We start from the raw sequence: 21735 nt of genomic DNA on the forward strand, positions 1-21735 counted from the left end.
GGTAGTAAACTCTATTTTCATTGTGTAGAGTATTCCTAGAATGTATACCTGAAGCAAAATTATGCAGCAGGTGGAGTTTCTCTTTGATACTCACCTCCATCTTGAGGCACATGTAGGGTTTTTCTTTTCTTTTTTTTTTTTTTTTTGCATTTCTACTCCCAGATACTCCCCAATGTTCTCTTCTTCACACAGAAGAAGAGCTTAAATTCTATCAAATAATTTTCCTAATCTACTAAAATGTTTCTTCTTTATTACTGTGGTGAATTTTGCTGATTTTTGGTGATATTGTTAAAGTTGTTACACCAACCCAGCAACTTGAGGGAAATACTTAGTCATACTTTTTTTTCTTTATTTTTTAAAAATATTTTATTTATTCATCAGAGACACAGAAAGAGAGAGAGGAAAAGACATAGGCAGAGAGAGAAACAGGCTCCATGCAGGGAGCCTGATGTGGGACTCGATCCTGGGATTCCAGTCAGCTCACAAAAACTCAGAAAGGCAATTCAGTGAGTTCAGGAATAAAATTAATGAACAGAAGGATGTCTTTATCAAAGATATTAAAATTATTAAAAAAGAACCAAGTAGAAATTCTGGAGCAGAAGAATTCAGTGAATAAGATGAAGAATGCAATAGAGAGCATGGATTAGGTGACAGAGAAGGTCAGATGGAAGAAAAAAATAAATGACTTTGAGGATATGAATATAGAAATAATTCAGAAGAGGATAGAGAACTCAGATTTTTAAAAAATGGAGCAACACTATGAGAGGTATCAGATTCAATCATAATAGCAAATATAAGGAGAGGGAGAGGGAGTCAGAGAGTTTATTTAAAGAAAAAATAGCTGAGAACTTTCTAAATCAGGGAAAGGAATTGAACATACAAGTGCACAAAGCTAATAGAACACCATGTTATCTCAATGCAAAACAGATCAACCAAACACCTTCTCCAAGACACATTATAACGAAAATGTCAAAAATCAGTAATAAAGAATCTTAAAGGCATCCAGGGGGAGAAAAAGTAACCTGCAATGGAATCCTCATTAGGCTAGCAGCAGATTTCTCAGAAACTCCACAGGCCAAGAGAGCAGCTTATTTACTGAAAGATAAAAATTACCCACTAAGAATACTTTATCTGGCAGTTATCCCTCAGATATGAAGGAGAAATTAAGGCTTTCCTATACAAACAAAAGTTAAAGGAGTACACCACCACTATACCTGCCTTGCAAGAAATGCTTAAAAGAGTTCTTCAAGCTGAAACGAAAAGATGCTGATTGGTGACTTTGGTACCATATGAAGGTACACAAAACTCTGGTAGAGGTGAAAAAATGAATTTGGAATAGAAAACTAACCTTATAATAGGATAGTGTATTAACCCTTTAACTATAGTATAAAGGTTAAAAGAAAAAAGCATTACAAATAACTATAGCTACTATACTTTATTAGTGAACTTACAGCATAAAAAGGTAAATTGTGACATCAAAAAAACATGAAAAGGGAGGAGTAAAAAGTGTGGAGGCTTTATAGGCAAATGAAGATGAGTTGTTATCAGCATAAAATGGACTGTTTTGCCTATGAGATATTTTATATAAGCCAGATGGCAACCATGAAGCAAAAATGTGGAGTTGATTCATGAAGCATAATAAAAGACTGAGCATATCACAGTGGAAAACACAAACTTAAGAGGTAGACAGAAAGGGAAAAATAAACAATATAAGTACAAAACAACCAGAAGGCATAAGGTAAGATGACAGTAGTAAATCCTTACATATCAATAGTCACTCTAAATGTAAATGAACTCAGTTCACTAATTAAAAGGTACAAAGCGACTGGATGGATTAAAAACAAGAGCCAAATATATGCTGCCATTAGGAGGCTCATTTCAGCTCTAAAGACACACATGGACTCAGCATAAAGGAATACAAGTAGAAACCAAAGGAAAGTAGGATTAGCCATACTCGTGTCAGACAAGATAGAATTCAAGGCAAAAATGGGAACAAGACAAAACTCTTATAAAATAATAAAGGGATCAATACATCAATATAATAACAGCAGGGGACTTAATACTCCACTCTCAGCAGTGAATAGATCATCCAGGTAGACAATCAACAAGGAAACATTGGAAACGAACCAAACTTTAGGCCAAGTAGGCTTAAACACATATAAAACATAGAATGTTCCCTCCAATAGCAGCCGAATACATATTTCTCTCTTATGTACATGGAATATTCTCCATGATAGATCATATGGTAGGACACAAAACAAATGAGCAAATTTAATAAGAGGACTGAAATCATACCAACTAACTATTCCAACCCCAATGGTATGAAACTCAAAATGAGGAAAGCTTTAAATCTACAAATTTTGGAAACTAAACAACACACTTCTGAACAACCAATGGATCAAAGAAATCTAAAGGAAAATAAAGTATTTCAAAAGAAATGAAAATGGAAATACAAAATGCCAAAATGTATAGGAAAGACAGTTTTTTAAAAAAAATTCCAGTACAATTAACGTACATTAGTTTCAGGTGTACAGTACAGTTCTGTACATTACTCAGTGCTCGTCTATGATGAGTGTACTTTTAATCCCCATCTATTTTACTCATCACCCTACCCACTTCCCTTCACAGGAATTGCCAGTTTGTTCTCTATATTTAAGAGTCAAGGTTTTTAGTCTTTTTTTTTTTCTTTGTTTTTTTTCTTAAACTCCAATATGAATTAAGTCATATGGTATTTGTTTTTCTCTGACCAATTTCACTTAGTATTAGACCCTGTAGGTCCAACCATGTTGTTGCAAATGGCAAGATTTCAGTGTTTTTATGGCTGAGTAATATTCTATTGTATATAAATACCACCCCTTCTTTATCCATTCAGTGCATCTATCAGTGGACTTTTGGGTTGCTTCCATGTCTTAGCTATTTTAAGTAATCCTGCAATAGACATAGGGGTGGGTGCATTGTTTTTTTATTTTGTGTTTTTGTAGTCTTTGGGTAAATACCCAGTAGTAGAATTACTGAATCATATGATAATTGTATTTTCAATTTTTTGAGGAACCTCCATACCGTTTTCCACAGTGACTGCACTTGTTTGCATTTCCACCAACAGTGTACAAGGGTTCCTTTCTTCCCCCACACCCTCCCTAACACTTGTTGTTTTTATTTTAGTCATTCTGATGGGTATGAGGTAATATTTCATTGTGGGTTTGATTTGCATTTCCCTGATGGCGTGATGTTCAACACCCTTCATGCGTCTATTCACCATCTGTATGTCTTTTTTAAAAAGATTTTCTTTATACACAAGAGACACACAGAGACAGGCAGAGACACAGGCAGAGGGAGAAGCAGGCTCCCCACAGGGAGCCTGATGCGAGACTCGATCCCACGACCCCAGGATCATGACACAAGCCAAAGGCAGATAGATGCTCAACCACTGAGACACCCAGGGGCCCCTGTATGTCCTTTTTGGAGAAATGTTTCTTCCATGTCTTCTGCCCAATTTTTCATTGCATTAGTTGGGGGGGGGGGGTTGGTGTTGTTTTAAGTTATTTATATATTTTGGATATTAATCCCTTAGCAGGTTCATCATTTGCAAATATCTTCTCCAATTCACTAGGTTGTCTTTTTGTTTCCTTAATGGTTTCCTTTGCTGTGCAAAAGCTTTTTATTTTGATATACTCTCAGTAGTTCATTTTTGCTTTTGTTTCCCTTGCCTTAGAAGACATATCTAGAAAAATGTTACTATGGCCAATGTTGGAAAAATTACTGCCTGTGCTCTCTTTTAGGATTTTTATGGTTTCAGATCTCACATTTAGATCTTTAATCCATTTTGAGTTTATTTTTCTATATAGAGTGAGAAAGTAGTCCAATTTTATTCATTTATGTGTAGCTGTCCAATTTTCCCAGCAACATTTGTTGAAGAGATTTTTTTCACATTGCACATTCTTGTCTCCTCCATCGTAGATGACTTAACCATATAACTGTGGGCTTATTTCTGGGCTCTCTATTCTGTTCCATGATCTATGTGTCTCTTTTGCACCTGTACCATACTGTTTTGATGACTATAGCTTAGTAGTATATCTTGAAATCTGGGATTGTGATACGTCTAGTTTTGTTCTTCTGTTTCAAGATTGCTTTAGCTATTCAAGGTCTTTTGTGGTTCCATACAAATTTTTGGGTTTTTGGATTAGTTTAGTTCTATGAAAAATGATGCTGGTATTTTGATAGGGATTTCATTAAACCTGCAGATTGCCTTGGGGAGTGTGGACATTTTTATAATGTTAATTCTCCCAACCTGTGAGCATGGAATACATTTTCATTTGCATCCTCTTCAATTTTTTTGATCAATGTTTTATAGTTTTCACAGTACAGGTTTTTCACTTCCTTGGTTAAATTTATTCCTAGGTATTTTATTATTTTTTGGCGCAATTGTTAAATGGAATTGCTTTCCTAACTTCTCTTTCTTTTACTTTGTTATTAGTGTGTAGAAATACAACAGATTTATGTATATTTATATTACATTCCACAACTTTACTGAATTCATTTATCAGTTTTGGTAGCTTTTTGGTGAAGACTTTATGGTTTCCTATATATATATCATGTAATCTGCAAATAATGAAAGCTTTACTACTTTCTTAGCAATTTGGATGCCTTTTCTTTTTGTCTGCTTGCTGTGCCTAGGACTTCCAGTACTATGTTGAATAAAAGTGGTGAGAGTGGACATCCTTGTCTTGTTCCTGACCATAGGGGAAAAAGCTCTGTTTTCACCATTGAGTATGATGTTAGCTGTGGGTTTTTCAGATATGGCCTTTATTATGTTGAGATAAATTCCCTCTAAACCTACTTTGTTGAGGATTGTTTTTTTTATCATGAGTGGATGTTTTATTTGTTGAATGCCTTTTCTGCATCTATTGAAATGAACATCTGGTTTTTATCCTTTCTCTTATTGACATGATAAATCATGTTGATTGATTTATGAATATTAAACCACCCTTGTATTCTAGGAATCCCACCTGATCGTGGTGAATGATTTATTTATGTATTGTTGGATTTGGTTTGCTAATATTTTGTTGAGAATAATTGCACTTATGAGATAATAGCTTGTAGTTCTCTTTTTATGTAGTGTCTTTATCTGGTTTTGGTATCAGGGTAATGCTGGCCTCATAGAATGAATTTGGAAGTTTTCCTTTCTCTTCTGTTTTTTTGGAGTAGTTTGAGAAGAACAGGAATTAACTCTTCCTTAAATGTTTCATAGAATTCATCTGTGAAGCTATCTGTCCTGGACTTTTCATTTGGTGGAAGTTGTTTGATAACTGATTCAGTTTCGTTGCTAGTAATCAGTCTATCACATTTTCTATTTCCTCCTGATTCAGTTTTAGGAGATTATATATTTCCAGGAAATTATTTCTTCTAGCTTGTTCCATTTCTTGGCATGTAATTTTTCATAATATTCTCTTATAATCCTTTGTATCTCTGTGGTATTGGTTCTTATTTCTCCTTTTTCATTTCTGATTTTGAGTCTTTTTCTTTTTTTTTTTTTTTTGATGAGTCTGGCAAAAAGTTTATCATTATATTGATCTTTCCAAAAAAATCATCTCCTGGTTTCATTGATCTGTTCTAATATTTTTTAAATTTTCTATTTCATTTATTTCTGCACTAATCTTTATTACTTTTTTCCTTCTACTGGTTTGGAGTTTTGTTTGTTCTTTTTTTCTAGCTCCTTTAGGTATATGGCTAGATTGTTTATTTGAGGTTTTTCTTGCTTCAACGTAGGTCTGTATTGCTATAATCTTCCCTCTTAGAACAGCTTTTGCTGCATCCCAAAGATTTTGGACCACTGTGTTTTCATTTTCATTTGTCTCCATGCATTTTTTTTTAATTTCCTCTTTGCTTTCTTGGTTGACTTATTTAATTTTTTAGTAGCATATTATTTAACTTCCATATATTTATGTTCTTTCTAGATTTTTCCTTGTGTTTGATTTCTAGTTTCATAGCATTGCAATCAGAAAAGAGTTATAATATAATTTCAGTCTTTCAAATTTGTTGAGATTTGTTTTGTGGCCTAATGTGATCTATTCTGGATAATGTTCTGTGTGCACTTGAAAAGAGTATGTATTCTGCTGTTTTAGGTTGGAATGTTCTGAATGTATCTGTTAAACCCATCTTTTCCAATGTGTCAATTCAAAGCCACTCTTTCCTTGATGATTTTCTGTTTGGAACATCTATCCATTGATGTAAATGGAGTGGTAGATTTTTCTACTATTATTTGTACTATTACTGATTACTTCCTTTATGTTTGTTAATAGCTGCTTTATATATCTGAGTGCTCCCATGTTGGGCCCATAAATATTTATAATTATTGTATCTTCTTATTGAATTGTTTATAAATATGTAGTTGTCCTTTTTTCTCTTGTTACAGTCTGGTTTCTTTTGTGTGTGTGTGTGGTTTTTTTTGTATCTATTTTTGCACGCTGCTTATTTTTTATTTTTATTAGTTTTTAAATTTATTTAAGCAGTCTGTTTTAAAGTCTATTTTGTCTGACATAAATATTGCTACCCTGCTTTTCATTTGCATGATAAATGTTTTTCCCTTTACTTTCAATCTGCATGTGTCTTTTCATCTGAAATGGATCTTTTGTAGGCAGCATATGGATGGGTCTTGCTTTTTTAATCATTCAGTCACCCTATGTCTTTTGATTGTTTAATCAGTGTACAAAGTAATTGATATTTAGGTACTTAGTGCCATTTTGTTATTGATTTTTATGGTTGTTTTGTAATTCTGTTTCTCCTCTTGCTCTCTTCTCTCACAGGTTTATGGCTTTCTTTGGTGATACACTTGTATTTCTTTCTATTTTTTTTGTATATATATATTACGGATTTTTATTCATGTTTACCACTAGGTTTATATATAGCATCTTATGCATATAGCAATCTATATTAAGTTGGTGGTTACTTAAGTTTGAACCCATTCTAAAAGTACTAAATTTTCTCCCTCTCCCCCACATTTTAGATATATAGTGTCATACTTTACATCCTTTTATTTTGTGAATATTTTGATTTTTACAGATGTACTTAATTTTACTGCTTTTGTGCTTCCTACTTTTCCTTCTTCTGGTCTTTCCTTTCCAGTCAGAGAATCCCCTTTAAAATTTCTTGTAAGACTGGTTTAGTGGTGATGAATTCCTATAAGTTTTATTTGGGAAATTCTTTATCTCTCCTTCTGTTCTGAATAATAGCCTTGGGGGATTAGTTTTCTTGGTCACAAGTTTTTCCTTGCAGCACTTTGAGTATATCATGCCACTTTCTTCTGGCCTGAAAAGTTTCTGTTGAAAAAACAACTGGATAGCCTTATGGGGTTTCCTTTGTATGTAATTTTTTTCCCCTTGCTGCTTTTAAAATTTTGTCTTTATTGCTACTTTTTGCCATTTTGATTATTATATGTCTTGTATGGACCTCCTTTGGGTTGATTTTGTTGGGGGCTTTCTGTGCCTCATAAATCTGGACTTCTATTTCCTTCCCCAGATTTGGGAAGTTTTCAGTTTCATTTCTCAACTTTTCTGCATCCTTTACTTTCTTCTCCTTCTAGAATCCCCATAATGAGACTGCTATTCTGCTTAATGATGTCACTAAATTCCCTTAATCTAGTCTCATTTTTTTAATATATTTTTTTCCTATTCAGTTTGGTTGTCTTCCAGGTTTCTGTCCTCCATGTCACTTTTGCTTCCCTTGATCTACTATGTTCATCTCCTATAGGGTATTTTTAAGTTCAGCTATTAAGTTCTTCATGTCTTATTGGTCATTTTTTTATATTTTCTGTCACTTTCTTTGGAGTGTCACTGAGATCCTCCACTTTTAAGTCCACTGAGTATTTTATGACCATACGTTAAATTCTCTATCAGGCATATTGCTTATCTCTGGTTTGTATAGCTCTTTTGCTATGATTTTGTTCTTTCATTTGGGACACATTCCTCTGTCTCATTTTGTCTAACTAACGCACTGTGTCTGTTTCTATGTGTTAAGAAAGTCAACTGCATCTCCTGGTCTTGAAAGTAGTGGCCTTTTGAAGAAGAGATCCTGGACTGACCTACAGTGCAATGTCCCCTGTTCACCAGAATTGGGCACTTCAGGAGTATCTCCTATGTGCGTTTTGTATGCCATACTACTGGGGCTGAACCATGTTTGCCTTCAGTCATCTTCAATAGCTCTCTTTGCTTGTTGTGGACACCATTTAGTCTCTATTTTGTTAGTGGGCTAGTCTGGGGCCATCTTGGGCTTGAGTAGGTCAAACCAAGCATTTGCTAGGGTTGTAGTCACACCAAATTGTACAGTACACCACTTCTTTGTCCACTGAGAGGCTTTTGTTGTTGGGTGGGGCCTGCAGTCAGACCAGATATGTGCCCAATGCTGGGGTTGCAGTTGGACTGGTAATTATGGTTTATCTTCCCCTCTCCTCAGGGCATGAGTCACTTTGGAGTACTGCTGGCCACTGTGGAGGCTGCTTACACAATGCCACCTCTTTGGAACTGCCTTAAATGGACTCCTGCCACTGGTGGGCTGGATGGGGCATGTTCATAGGAGAGCATGGCAGCAGAGTGAGCTGTTAGCAAGCTAGGTGGAAAGTGTTCATGATGATTTTCACAGGTATCCATGTATCTAAGCTAGGAGACAGGGAAGGAAATGGCACTCAACCAGCTCTTCTGTTCTTGGAGAAGTCTCCTGAAGATCCCTGCCTCTCCAGGACATGCTTTGATATTAGTAAATAAAATTTCCCATATATCCTAGGTGTTTTTCAATTGCTGTTTTTATGCTGTATCTCAATGGAGTCATTTGTTGTGCTGTCTCTTTAAAGGCAGGGACTCAGTTTCCTATCACCCTCCAAATCTCCCAGAGCTGAGCTGCTAATTTTTAAAAGTTCCAGGTGTTACGCCCCACTGTTTGAAATCCAGAGGTGTTTCACTTCATCAGTTTTTAGAAAGCCAGATGTTATGGGGATTCATCTTCCCAAGGCTGTTTCCCCATACCTGGGGTGCATCATATGAAGTCTACTCTTCTCTTTTCTCCATGCCTGTGGTGTCACTTCCTCCAGTGGATGGTCTTACAGGTCAGTTTGGTTATCAATGGTGTCTTCACTCTTTTTTGATATAGCCTGTCCTCTATGATTAGCTGTGGAAAGTATGTTCTGCCCATCTTTGGGTCATTTTCTGGGTTATTTATACTGATGTGGGCATTAACTAGGTATATCTAGTTATAAGGTGAGCTTAGCATCCTATTACTCTGCCATCATTCTCAGAAATCACAAAGACAGTTTTTGAGAATACTGTTTATAGCAATAAATGCATGTATTAAGAAATTTTAAAGATCTCAAATATCCTAACTATACTCAAGGAACTAGAAAAAAAGAACTATGCCCAAAGTTACCAGAAGGAAGGAAATTATGAAGATCAAAACAGAAATAAATGAAATAGAGACCAGAAGAACAATAGACAAGATCAACAAAACTGAGAGCTGATTTTCCGAAAAAATAAAATTGACAAACCTTTAGCTAAGAAAAAAGACACATAGGATTATGAGACTATAATGAACAATTACATGCCAACAAATTAGATAACCTAGAAGAAATGGATAGATTTCTAAAAACATAAAACCTGTAAGAGTGAATCAGGAAGGAATAGAAAATCTGAATAGACCACTAATAAGAGATTAAGTCAGTAATAAAAAATATCCTACCACAGCAAACCTGGGACCATATGGATTTACTGGTGAATTCTACCAAACATTTAAAGAAGAATTAATAACAAATCCTTCTCAAACTATTCCAAAAAAAAGAAGAGGGAACATTTTCAAACTCATTCTGCAACCCCAGCATTATACTGATACCAAACCCAGGTAAGGATACTACATGAAAACCATGAGCAAGTATCCTGGATAAATATAAATGCAAAAATTCTCAACAAAATATTAGTAAACTAATCATTTTAGTATCTTCTTGAACTCAAACACCATGACCAAATGGGATTTATCCCTGGGATGCAGGCTGGTTGAAAATAGGCAAGTCGAATATAATACATTAGTAGAATGAGAGAGAAAAATCATATGATTATCTCAACAGATTCAGAGAAAGCATTTGATAAAATACAACACCCTTTCATTATAAAAACTCTCAACAGATTTGGTATAGAAGGAACATACCTCAACATAATAAAGACTGTATATGATAAACCCACAGCTAACATACTCAGTGGAGAAAAAATTGAAAGTTTTTCCTCTAAGATCAAGAACAAGACAAGGATATTCACTCTCCCTACTCTTATTCAATGAAGTACTGGAAATCCCAGCTAGAATAATTAAGCAAGACAAAGAAAAGACATCCAAATCAGAAAAGAAGTAAAATTATCACTATTTTCAAATGAAATTCATGATTTTATATATAGGAAATCTCAAAGATTCAACCAAAAAAAAAAAAAAAAAACCTGTCAGCACTAATCAACAATTTCAGTAAAGCTGCAGTATAAAATCAACAAATCATTTGTGTTTCTATACACTAATAATGAAACATCTGAAAGAGATAAAACTAGTCCGTTTAGAAGAGCATCAAAATCAGTACCTAGGAATAGATTTAACCAAGGAAGTGACAGATCTGTACAATGAATCCTACAGGACTTTGCTGAATGAAACTGAAAAGACACAAATGGAAAGACATCCTGTGTTCATGGATTGAAAGAGTTAATATTGTTAAAATGTCCATACTACCCAAAACCGTCTGTAGATTCAGTGCAATTTCCATTAAAATACAAATGGCATTCTTCACAGAAACAAACAAACAAAAACTAAACTAAAATTTGTATGGAACCACAAAAACCCTGAATAGCCAAAACAACCCTGTGGAAAAAGAACAAAGTTGACAATATCACACTTCCTAATTTCAAACTATGTTATAAGTATAGTAACAAAAACCATATCTTACTGCCATAAAATTAAACATATAGACAAATAGAATGAAATAGGAACTCCTGCATGTATGATCAACTGATATTTGACAAGAGAACCAAGAATACTTAATGGGGAAAGGATGGTCTCCAACAAATGGTATTAGAAAAACTGGATAGACACATGCAGAAAAATTAAATTGGACTCCTGTCTTACATCACTTACAAAAAATGAACTCAAAATAGATCAGAGATTTAAACATAATAATCAGCACCATACATACAGGAAAAGAGCCATAAAATAAAGAATAAGTAAGTTCTCCACTATAAGCAGAGTTGCAGGAGCTACTAAGGAAGCAATAATTACAATTATGAGAGGTTCCCCAGAGGCCCCATGGAGCTTACCCTTGAAGGAAGAATAGAATCTCACCATCGTATGAATAAAAACACTAAGTAGATGATATGGCCCCATCAAACCAGAAGTCCAGTGTGACTAAAATAGAGGATTATTTGGGAAACCTGTCCAGGCATGAGGTATGTTTGAACATGAGGTTTGGAAGATCCTTGAATGGCACAGTGAAAAGTTTAAGATTTAATCTATAGACAGAATCTTCTGAAACATTCAAAATAGGGAGATGATTGATATGATTGATTATGGGCTTTAACCAATATTGACAGCAATGAGATGAGGGAGGGAGGTGAAAGTCTGAGGCAGAGAAGTTCGTTAGAACGTGAGAGTCTGACCTCTAGTAGGAAGAGTGGAGACTAATGGTCATGAAAGGTAAGCTAGATGAGACCTGGTATTTATGCAAGACTAATCTGATGGAAAGGAAGACATGAAGGGAGGAACAGATGAGGTTGAGGTTTATGATTGAATCAAGGTTTGGAGAGTGTTGCTTCTATAGCATAACAGCAGACAACTGGAAATTCCCCACTAAGATTCAGGGTGAGAGAGAGGAAATTGAGAATCCTTATCAGAGAAGTGATAATGAGGTCATGAGAGTAGATGGACTGACCCAAGAAAAGAAGAAAGTCAGCAGAAGGGTGAAACCAAGGAGAAAACTAAGGGAGATGCCTGTTCCTATTGGTGGGTGAAGAGCCAGCAGCATAGGCATGGGGTATGAATGTGATCAAAGATGGGTAACACCCTGAAGGTGGCATTGCCACAGAGATGAAGTCAACAGGCTCTTCATGACTCAGGAACCACAGTACTCACATTAGAATTACTTCTCAATTGTGTGTCAAGCAAGTTACTTGGCCTCTTAATGCCTCTATTTCCTCACATGTAGGAACCTAAGGGTAGGTTATTGTGAAAACTAAATGAGATGATAGATGTGATTATCACAGTATTTTGTTGTTACTTTCTAAAATAGTCTAAAAAGGCAAAAACAAGCTATGCAATCATCCATTTAGCCAAGTACTTTTTGTATTCAGATTATCATCCTTTTGAAAATAGTAATGGAAAAACCAAAACTCTTAGTTCTTTTTCGTTATTTCTTCTCTAGTTCTTCAGTTTGGATTCACAACTATCTTCGTGGCAGCTTTTCCCCTAGCACCACTTCTGGCCTTACTGAATAACATAATTGAAATTCGGCTGGATGCTTACAAATTTGTCACACAGTGGAGGCGACCTTTAGCTTCAAGGGCCAAAGACATAGGTAAGTTGGATTTGATGTTTTCTTTAAAGATATTAGCCATCTGGTGGATAAAATAAAAACAGACATCAACTTAAATTTTTTACTAGTGGTTTCCATGTAAGATGAAGTAACTTATTCTTGCAAAAGAATAATTATGTTAGCTTTAAATAATATTAGACAAGAAATAAAGCTGCCTATTTGGAAATTTATAATTTCCAGTACTGGAGAATTTGTGCTTAAATAGACTCAATTTGGTTATTTGAACTTGGAATCTAGAATTTTTATTTATTATCACTTATTTCCTTTTTAAAGTAATCTCCCACTTGCTTTATTTTGTTTTGCCCTTGCTCAAATGTTTCCCTGAGTCACATAAAGCTCAATCCAGTTTTTCTAAAGATGAAGATGGCTTTGGCCTTTGACAGGAGAGGCTGAGTTGAATCAGATGCAGCCTCTTGAGTGCTGCTTGAGATCAGAGACCATCTTTTATTCATTTCTGCATCAAATGCTTAGTATAGAGCCAGCAGGCACTCAGTGTGTCTTGGCTCACAGTGGCCTTTAACCTCCATATGAAACAAACCCACATTCAGTGAGCACCTACCCTGGGTCAACGCAACAGGGGCTGGGCCCATCCAGCTGTCTGCACCCTTCAGGAGCTCCCAGCCTGGTAGTGACTTGACAGTGTGAGTGCCCATCTTATTGGGTAATGTATTGGTGCCTTATTGCTGATGAGAACTCTCTGACTTACGTTTGATCCTGACCAAGTCAGTAAGTCATGAGCATCAGCACATCCACAGAAACTTCTTCAAAGCCAAAGCATCTGCAAGTACAAATTCTTACTCTTGGTTACAAGTGTCAGTATTGGGTAATTTGAAAGGACTGTTAAAATTAGTTTCCCCAGTAGTTTTTATACTATTATTTCTGCTGTTGTGTCTTGAACTAATATAACACTTTTTTTATAAATTTATTTTTTATTGGTGTTCAATTTGCCAACAAATAGAATAACACCCATTGCTCATCCCGTCAAGTGCCCCCCTCAGTGCCCGACACCCAGTCACCCCACCCCCCTCCCACCTCCCTTTCTACCACCCCTTGTTCGTTTCCCAGAGTTAGGAGTCTCTTATGTTCTGTCTCCCTCTCTGATATTTCCCACTCACATTTTCTCCTTTCCCCTTTATTCCCTTTCACTATTTTTTATATTCCCCAAATGAATGAGACCATATGTTTGTCCTTCTCCGATTGACTTATTTCACTCAGCATAATACCCTCCAGTTCCATGTTGTTTCTAATGGCTGAGTAATATTCCATTGTATACATAGACCACAGCTTTTTTGTCCATTCCTCTTTCGATGGACACCGAGGCTCCTTCCACAGTTTGGCTGTTGTGGACATTGCTGCTATAAACATCGGCGTGCAGGTGTCCCGGCGTTTCACTGCATCTGTGTCTTTGGGGTAAATCCCCAGCAGTGCAATTGCTGGTTCGTAGGGCAGATCTATTTTTAACTCTTTGAGGAACTTCCACACAGTTTTCCAGAGTGGCTGCACCAGTTCACATTCCCACCAACAGTGCAAGAGGGCTCCCCTTTCTCCACATCCTCTCCAACATTTGTGGTTTCCTGCCTTGTTAATTTTCCCCATTCTCACTGGTAACACTTCTTTTTGAATAGGAATTTGGTATGGAATCCTTGAAGGCATCGGCATTCTCTCTGTTATTACAAATGCATTTGTCATAGCGATAACATCTGACTTTATCCCTCGTTTGGTGTATGCTTATAAGTATGGACCTTGTGCAGGCCAAGGAGAAGCTGGACAAAAGTAAGTTTGTCCTAAAACTGTCATGAAGTCCCCATTTCCTATGCACTGTGTGATGCTGGCACACTCAGACAGAAGCTTCTGCACTGGAGTAACCCAGGATGAGAAGGACAGCAGTGGGGGAGGTAGAATTATGATGACGCTACCAGCCAAAGAAAACACATTCTCATCTACTGAAAAGATGGGGCTCAACACAGATAATACACGTTTTAGGTGGAATTAATCATTTCTCCCACCCCTGACCCTTGCCTACTGTGAATTCAGAAATGGGTGCTATGCTAGTATGTGTAGCCAAAAAAATTAGCACATGCTCTAGTATACAGTTGTGCCATCTTTATGAGTTTGTAAGAGGATAGTTACAATTTGATTCCTCTTGTGTCATCATATGGAGACTTTGCAAGTTCTACATGGGAAATATGCAACCATGTGATAAGTACCCTAGAAGTATTCTATAAATATTTGTGGAATAAGTAACTGAATGATTCTTTCCTGGATATTGACCTGACCAATGTACATATTACCCAAGGCAAATCCAATTCTATGGCATCACCTAAGTGATTCCCAAAAGCCAGAGCTTTCTGGGTATTTCTGGTCAGGTAAATTCCAGGCAAAATTAAAACATGTCCCCTAGATTTCATTTCTATAACCTTGGGCGGAGACAAGAAATTTAACATACTTTAATGGGAAAAAAATCTTTGGCAAAAAATAAAATAATTCTGTTCTAATTGTGGGATTTAGATGTCTGTAGATCACAGTGGAGTATGTTTTGGGAGTCTTTTTAACACCCCAGAAATTATCCCATGTGGGCTATGACAATTCACACAGGCAGCCCTGCCTCTTGGTTTACTAGTCAGAACTAAACTAATCCTGTATAACCACTGTAGTTGGATTAGCCCCAAGGAATAAAGTGCTACCAAATCAAGTTAGCCAAATTCATGCACCCCTAGCCTAGGTCCAGTTTCATTATTAATCCTACATGAATGCTTTAAGGCATAGATGATTGAATGTAATAAAGCTTACTATCTAGCTATTCAAAGAGGCTTCTATAAAGTTCTTTACTATAATAATCATGTGGCCATTAGACACTAATTATCTAGCAACTTTAAGTGAACATACCATCCCATTTTAAGAGATTTAAAGACATGTTATACTATTCACTTATTCTTTCTAATTCTATTGCCAACATTCTCTGCTTGGCTGAGCCTAGAAAAGCTTGCCTTTGTTTAAACCACTTTCCCGTCTGTTTTGCATTTGATTCTCAAAACAACCCTGGGAGTGGGACATGCATTATTACCCTCACTTTGAAGAACAGAAGGAGATTGAGAGGTTAAATCCAGAATCACAAAGCAGAGTAACTGATAGAACCCACATGAAGGCAAAGCCTAGACTCATACAGTGCTCTCCATCCTGAACCACAGGGCCCAGGGGCAATTGCCAATAAATGTTTATCCAGTTCATCTAACAGGAGAAAACTCCCCAAGGGTTTAAGTCCCAGTGGTTATTTAATTTTTTTCTCAATTGCAAATATAATGAAACCTGTCTTGGTTTGGGTGGAACACAAAAAATAAAGCAGGAACATGTATGTGCAGTTGATACTGAATCAAAGCTTTAGAATGTTGACAGTTTATTAGAGCTAAGACATGTTCATGGAGATTAAAATTTAACAGTCTCCTTGATTCAGTTTTATGGGGCTCACCTGGACTATTTTTTTTTACATATAACCTTTCTCTTTCCCTTAAGAGACTTCTGCCATTTTCAATGTTTATAGATCTACATTCTATCTTCTAATCTGTTAGTCATGTTTCTTGTTTTCAAATAGTTAAATTTGTATAAGTTTATTCATGAATCTTATTTTCTGCTCCACCAGCTACACTATTATCCTTTTTAAGGTTTTTTGGTTTGTTTTTGTTTTTGTTTTTGTTTTATTTTGTTTTGTTTTTGCCCATTTTGAAATACTTTAGAAATGATTGAACTCATGGCGGAGCAGCATTGTCAAATTTTAGAATGTCAAAGGCTTTTGGGGTAGTATGTGCATAGTCAAATTCCACTTGTTATGATCCCATTCACCTATAGAAATGCCACATTTCAATTGAAGCTGCCTCTAAATCAAGGGTACCCCAACTAAGCCAACCTCAAAACTCCAGACTGCCTCAATGCCTTCTTCTTACTGTTTTTTCAGTTTTCGCTGGCTTCTCCAAAGAGGAGAGTTTGATGCATATGCCCAGAGTCAGTCAGTCACATGCCTTGTCCCTATGACAGAGGGACTTCCAACCACAATCTCACTGCTATCATGAGTGGTCAGTGAATGCATTTTCATGGCATAGAGTGGAAGACGTTCTCATTTTCTAGCCAGATCTGAACATGAGAGGAATACCGTGATTTGAGGCAATATTCTCCACACAGTGGGTACACAAGAAACTTTCAAGTGTTTCATCTTTCCTCTTAAGACATTTATTAAGGCATTTTTGCTGCACCCTGCCTAGGTAGATTCCTGGACCAATGTCCATGCTTATTAGATTATTCAGTGTTTGCAAAATAAAGTCACTTCCTCTTTCAGGAGATCTTCACTTGAACTCTCTAGAAAAGTGCTTAGAGAACTAAAGTCATCTCTGGATATGCATCAGGAGATAGAAATTATGAAGCAAAATTGAAGGTGTATACTATAAGATTGTTCTGTCGATCAGAGTTAAATTTCAGTCAACAAACTAAAATTATTTTTCAAACAACACAAAAAAAATCATTTTGAGCCCTCCACTCCTATCCATTGAATGTAATTAACTACATTGTTATCAGGCCAGAGTTGTGGAACATTCTCTAAGAATATGTGCAGGCCTTAGGATTATTGTGAGGTATGTATCTGATTTAGTGATCTAACTAAAAGATCGTAAGGAGTTAGAGACTTGATCAAGAGCACAATGCTCAAACTGTCACAGAACAAACCACAAATATCTTAATAAATTATAAGGAATATATTTTTGCAAATTGTAAGTCAATAGATCAACATCATAACCAATTACAAGGTTTTGTTTTAAAACATAAAGCTGACAATGCTTTATATAGTCAGTCATATTTATTGCAATGTCAGAAGTCCACTTTCTTTTGTCATCTTATTAGCCTATCTATAAATAAATTCATAAATTTGTCATTTATTATCTCTAAGGCACATTTGACTCTAAATGCATAAACCAGATCTTATTTCTTCTAGCTTTTTCATTGTTTGGGCCCTATCCCCATTCTGTTTGAGGTTTTAGATATAGTGACACAAAGGCACATTTAATCGCAAAGTTCAAAGACACTCTGCAGTTTAAGCTGGATTCTACAAATTCAAAAATCAACTTCAAGTTCTTTTCTTTCCCTTAAAACTCATTACTAATGATCATTAGTTCATCTTTTTCCTTATAGTAAAGGATTGGAAACAGTACATCATGAATGATTTTTAAACCAGAATTCTCATATTTAAATAAATGTGGTCTTCACAGAACTTACTTGAAAGAGGCATGCATCATAATTCAAACAATACTACCCTTACATAAAATATTTTCTAAATCTCCTATCTTGGAAATACCTTCAGGGGCCCTCTACCAGCCCCTTAAGAAAATTAACTTTGTGTTTTTATGTTCACAGAAACCCTTCCTTGGTCTGATAGTTTTTTCTAGTTACTACTTCATTTTTCCTCTAACTTGGAGCTGGTGGCGTGCCACATTGAGGCATAGTGATCTCCTGACAGCAGATAGGGATCGACATGGGATCTGCTACTGCCTGTTTCCTCCAGACTGACACACGAATGCCATTGGCTGAACTTCATACAGGGAATTGTGGGAAATCTTTCCCTGAATTGATGACTACCCTCAACTATTTATTGTGGACAATAGCTAAGATTCTACCGCAGTGAAAAGACTTTGAGAAATGCCCAGACAGTTCAATATTAGCAGTCCCTCTCCTTCCCTGATTATGGAAAGGAAATGGAAGGAAGACTTACACAGCTGATAACTATATGGACACATACTAGATCCATGTGTGATGCTTTGTACACGGGAATACAGAACCGCCAAAGGCACATTTTCAACTTGGATTTATGACTGACAGTACATGAATATGCTTAATAAATAGGTCAGAGATATATCCTCTTTATTTTGAAAGTAGAGTGTTGTCCATGAAGCTGGTATTTTATTTAAATTTAGCTTTTTCTCAATCGAGTTTTTGGACAGAGCAGCCATTAGGCCACTGCTTAATCTCAGTAAACCCACAGGGCTGCCTTGGGAGGTAAGAAAGAGTGCAGGAGGGGTTGTGAATATTTCATTTCAATGTTGGGCATGTTTTCTGCCAGTTTCCAGAGCTCCTTTCCTTTCCCACTGTTTAGCTCCTAAGAAGATTCTGCTGTATTCTATAGTTCACAAAAACCGGCTCACTCTCTATGACAGCTAATAATCATCAAAGCACTAATTTGCTTTCATGTCCTGTTCCAGGCAGTTCAAAGAGGAGGGAGACATTATTCCAAATTACCCTTCCAAAGAGTGGTAGGGGAGACCTGCTGCTGGTTGGATTAAGGCATGTTACACACCCACTGAACATTTGTTTCACCCATGAGTGACTTGATAAATGGGTACTTCTGCTTGGTTCATTTTTTAAGGCCATGATAAAACCTCAGTGATTTGTCTTGCGCAAGACAACACACAGAACTCATGTACTATCAGGTCTGTGTTTGTGTCATCATTTTGATTTGGTGTTCAGCATCTTGGAATAATCATGCCAGACAAGTTAATGGAGAGAATGTGAAAGCTATGATTTTTTCATTAAATCAATATTTATTTATTGCACCTTCTGCAAGGTACAAGAAATAAATTAATAGTAGCCACTCACATTTAATTAAGATCTTGCTATAGGCTAAGCACTCTGTCACTGGCTTTACATGTATCATTTTGTTTAATCCCCACAATGACTCTATCAGGTAGTCACTTTTGTTAGTTAAAGAAGTTATATAACTTACTAAATTTGCATGGTTAGAAAGCAGAAAAGCTACAATTTGACCCTCAAACCCAAGTTTTTAGTATTGAAATATACTGACTCCTAGCACAGAGTAAAAGCCATGTTCTCAGTAAGTTTATTAACCCTAGGGTATATAGGCAATAACTTTATTTCTGATCCATTCTAAAGACCGTGATATTATCTCTGATAGTTTAGCTTTCCTCAAATGAAGTCAATTGAGTTTGATATTTACTGGATTCCTACACTACACAAAACTGCCCTAGGATATAAAAATACCTATGACACTTGTTCTGCTCCAAAAAACACCTGCAATCTAAAGAAAACCCATATGTATGGTAATGGTGAAGTTAGATATAGGCAGCACCATACAGAAGAAGAAATGAGTCTTTTTCTGGGAAGATTAGGACATCTTCCCAGATGGGGTGCCATTTCAATTGGTCATTGAAAAATTTCTACTTAGAAAGAAATGAATAGGGAATCTCAAGAGAAAAGACAAACTGAACAGAGATATGAAAGCTTATGCAGGGAATATAGTCTAGCATGACTATAGCAAGGGATTTGAGTTTGGAGGGGAGGCATAGTAACACCAGTCACATTCAGGGTATTATGAGAGAATATAGGTATTCATTAATAAAGGAATGTGTTTGTGTGTGCATGTGTGTTTACATCATCAAGGAAAGAAACTGTGGCTTACCTGTAATTTATACTAATCATGCAGTACTGTCTTTCATCTATTAATTGGGATAGTGATGGTCTGTATGATGACTTTGAACAAGAAGAACTAGAATAAAAGAATGACTTGTTCCTGAGGGTTTTTCAGTGTATCCTAATTTGAATGATTATGACAAGGCAAATCCAGCTAAAGGCATTTATAAGTGCAAGAGTTTGTAGGAAGTAGAAACTTCAGTGAATTGGATGCAGAGGTGACCAGAGCTCTAATTATAGAATTCATTTTCTCTCAGGTGCATGGTTGGCTATGTGAATGCCAGCTTATCTGTGTTTCGAATTTCTGACTTTGAGAACCGATCTGAGCCTGAGTCTGATGGCAGTGAGTTCTCCGGTACTCCTCTCAAGTACTGCAGGTGAGGATGGCACTCAGCCAAACCTGGGCTGGCTCTGCCATGGGGAGGTTTTGCTTAGACAGCCCTTTCTGACTGAATGGGTTTAAAGAAGTGGTTCTCAACCTTGATCATGCATTAAAATCCACTGGAGAATTTTAAAATCTCCTCTGGACCAACTGTGACCTAGTAAATTAAAACAGAATCTCTCAGGTGGAACCCAGACATCCAGATCCAGGGAGTCAAATAAGAGTAATCCAAAGAGACCCACACCAAGACATAATGAAGATGTCAAAAGTTAAAGATAAGGATATTTACAGCAGTAAGAGAAAAACAACTTGTTACATATGAGGGGAAACCCCCCCACCAATAAAATGATCAGATTTCTCAGTAGAAACTTGATAGGTCAGAAGGATATGGCATGATCTGTTCAAAGTGCCAAAAGGAAAAAAAAACTGCCAATGAATAATATTCTGCTCAGCAACAGTGTCCTTCAAAACTGAAGGAGAAATGAAGAGTTTTCCAGGCAAGCAAAAGCTAAAGGATTTCATCACCACCAGACCAGCCTAACAAAGGTTAAAGGAATTAACCTTTAATTTCTAAGGTTAAATTTCTTTATGCTGAACTGGAGGGGTACTAGTTAGTAACAAGAAAATAGATGAAAGCATAAATTTCACTGGTAAATATATAGAAAATAAGTGGAAATGATCATTTATAATGTTAGTATGAGGGTAAAAGACAAAACTAGTAATAATCATTATAACTACATTAACTTGTTAAGGGATATAAAAATATGGAAAATGTGAACAAAATGTTGGAGGTAGAGTAAAAAATATAGTTTCATAATGTAATCTGACCTAAATAATTATCAACTTAAAATAAACTGTTAGTTGTTATATGTAAGCCTTGTAATAACCACAAAGAAAAAACCTCATAGATTCATGAAAGAGAAAGGAATCCAAGCACACCACTAAGGAAAGCCATCAAATCATAAAGGAAGAGAGCAAGGAAAAAAAAAAAAAAAGAAAAGGAACAGAGAGGAACTACAAAATAGCCAGAAAATAATTAACAAATAAGTACATACCTATCAGTAACTACTTTAAATGTAAATTCTAAAATAAATTCTTCAATCAAAAGACAGAGTGGCTGAATGAATTAAAAGACAAGACTGATTTATTTGCTTCCTATAAGAGACTCACTTCTGATGTAAGGACACAAATAGGCTGAAACTGAAGGGATTAAAAAAGATACTCCATGCAAATAAAACCTTAAGGAAAGCTGACATAACTATGTTGTCTGCTTTAAATACAGATTTTTTAAAAGAAT

The 21735-nt window shown here is 36.0% G+C and overlaps 1 protein-coding gene across 12 annotated transcripts in view; it reads left to right on the forward strand.

The window, feature by feature from the left end:
- ANO4 (anoctamin 4) overlaps positions 1-21735 on the forward strand; it is a 403411-nt gene that overhangs the window by 369016 nt on the left and 12660 nt on the right. For 11 of the 12 annotated variants that reach the window (XM_072773292.1, XM_072773290.1, XM_072773286.1 and 8 more), the window contains 3 exons: positions 12425-12577; positions 14221-14368; positions 20314-20433. In XM_072773292.1, the coding sequence (XP_072629393.1) occupies positions 12425-12577; positions 14221-14368; positions 20314-20433 (421 nt within the window). The remainder of the gene's footprint in view (positions 1-12424; positions 12578-14220; positions 14369-20313; positions 20434-21735) is intronic. The other variant, XR_012005974.1, reaches the window with a different exon arrangement.

Source organism: Canis lupus, chromosome 13 (genome assembly GCF_048164855.1).
Source record: "Canis lupus baileyi chromosome 13, mCanLup2.hap1, whole genome shotgun sequence".
NCBI lineage: Eukaryota > Metazoa > Chordata > Mammalia > Carnivora > Canidae > Canis > Canis lupus.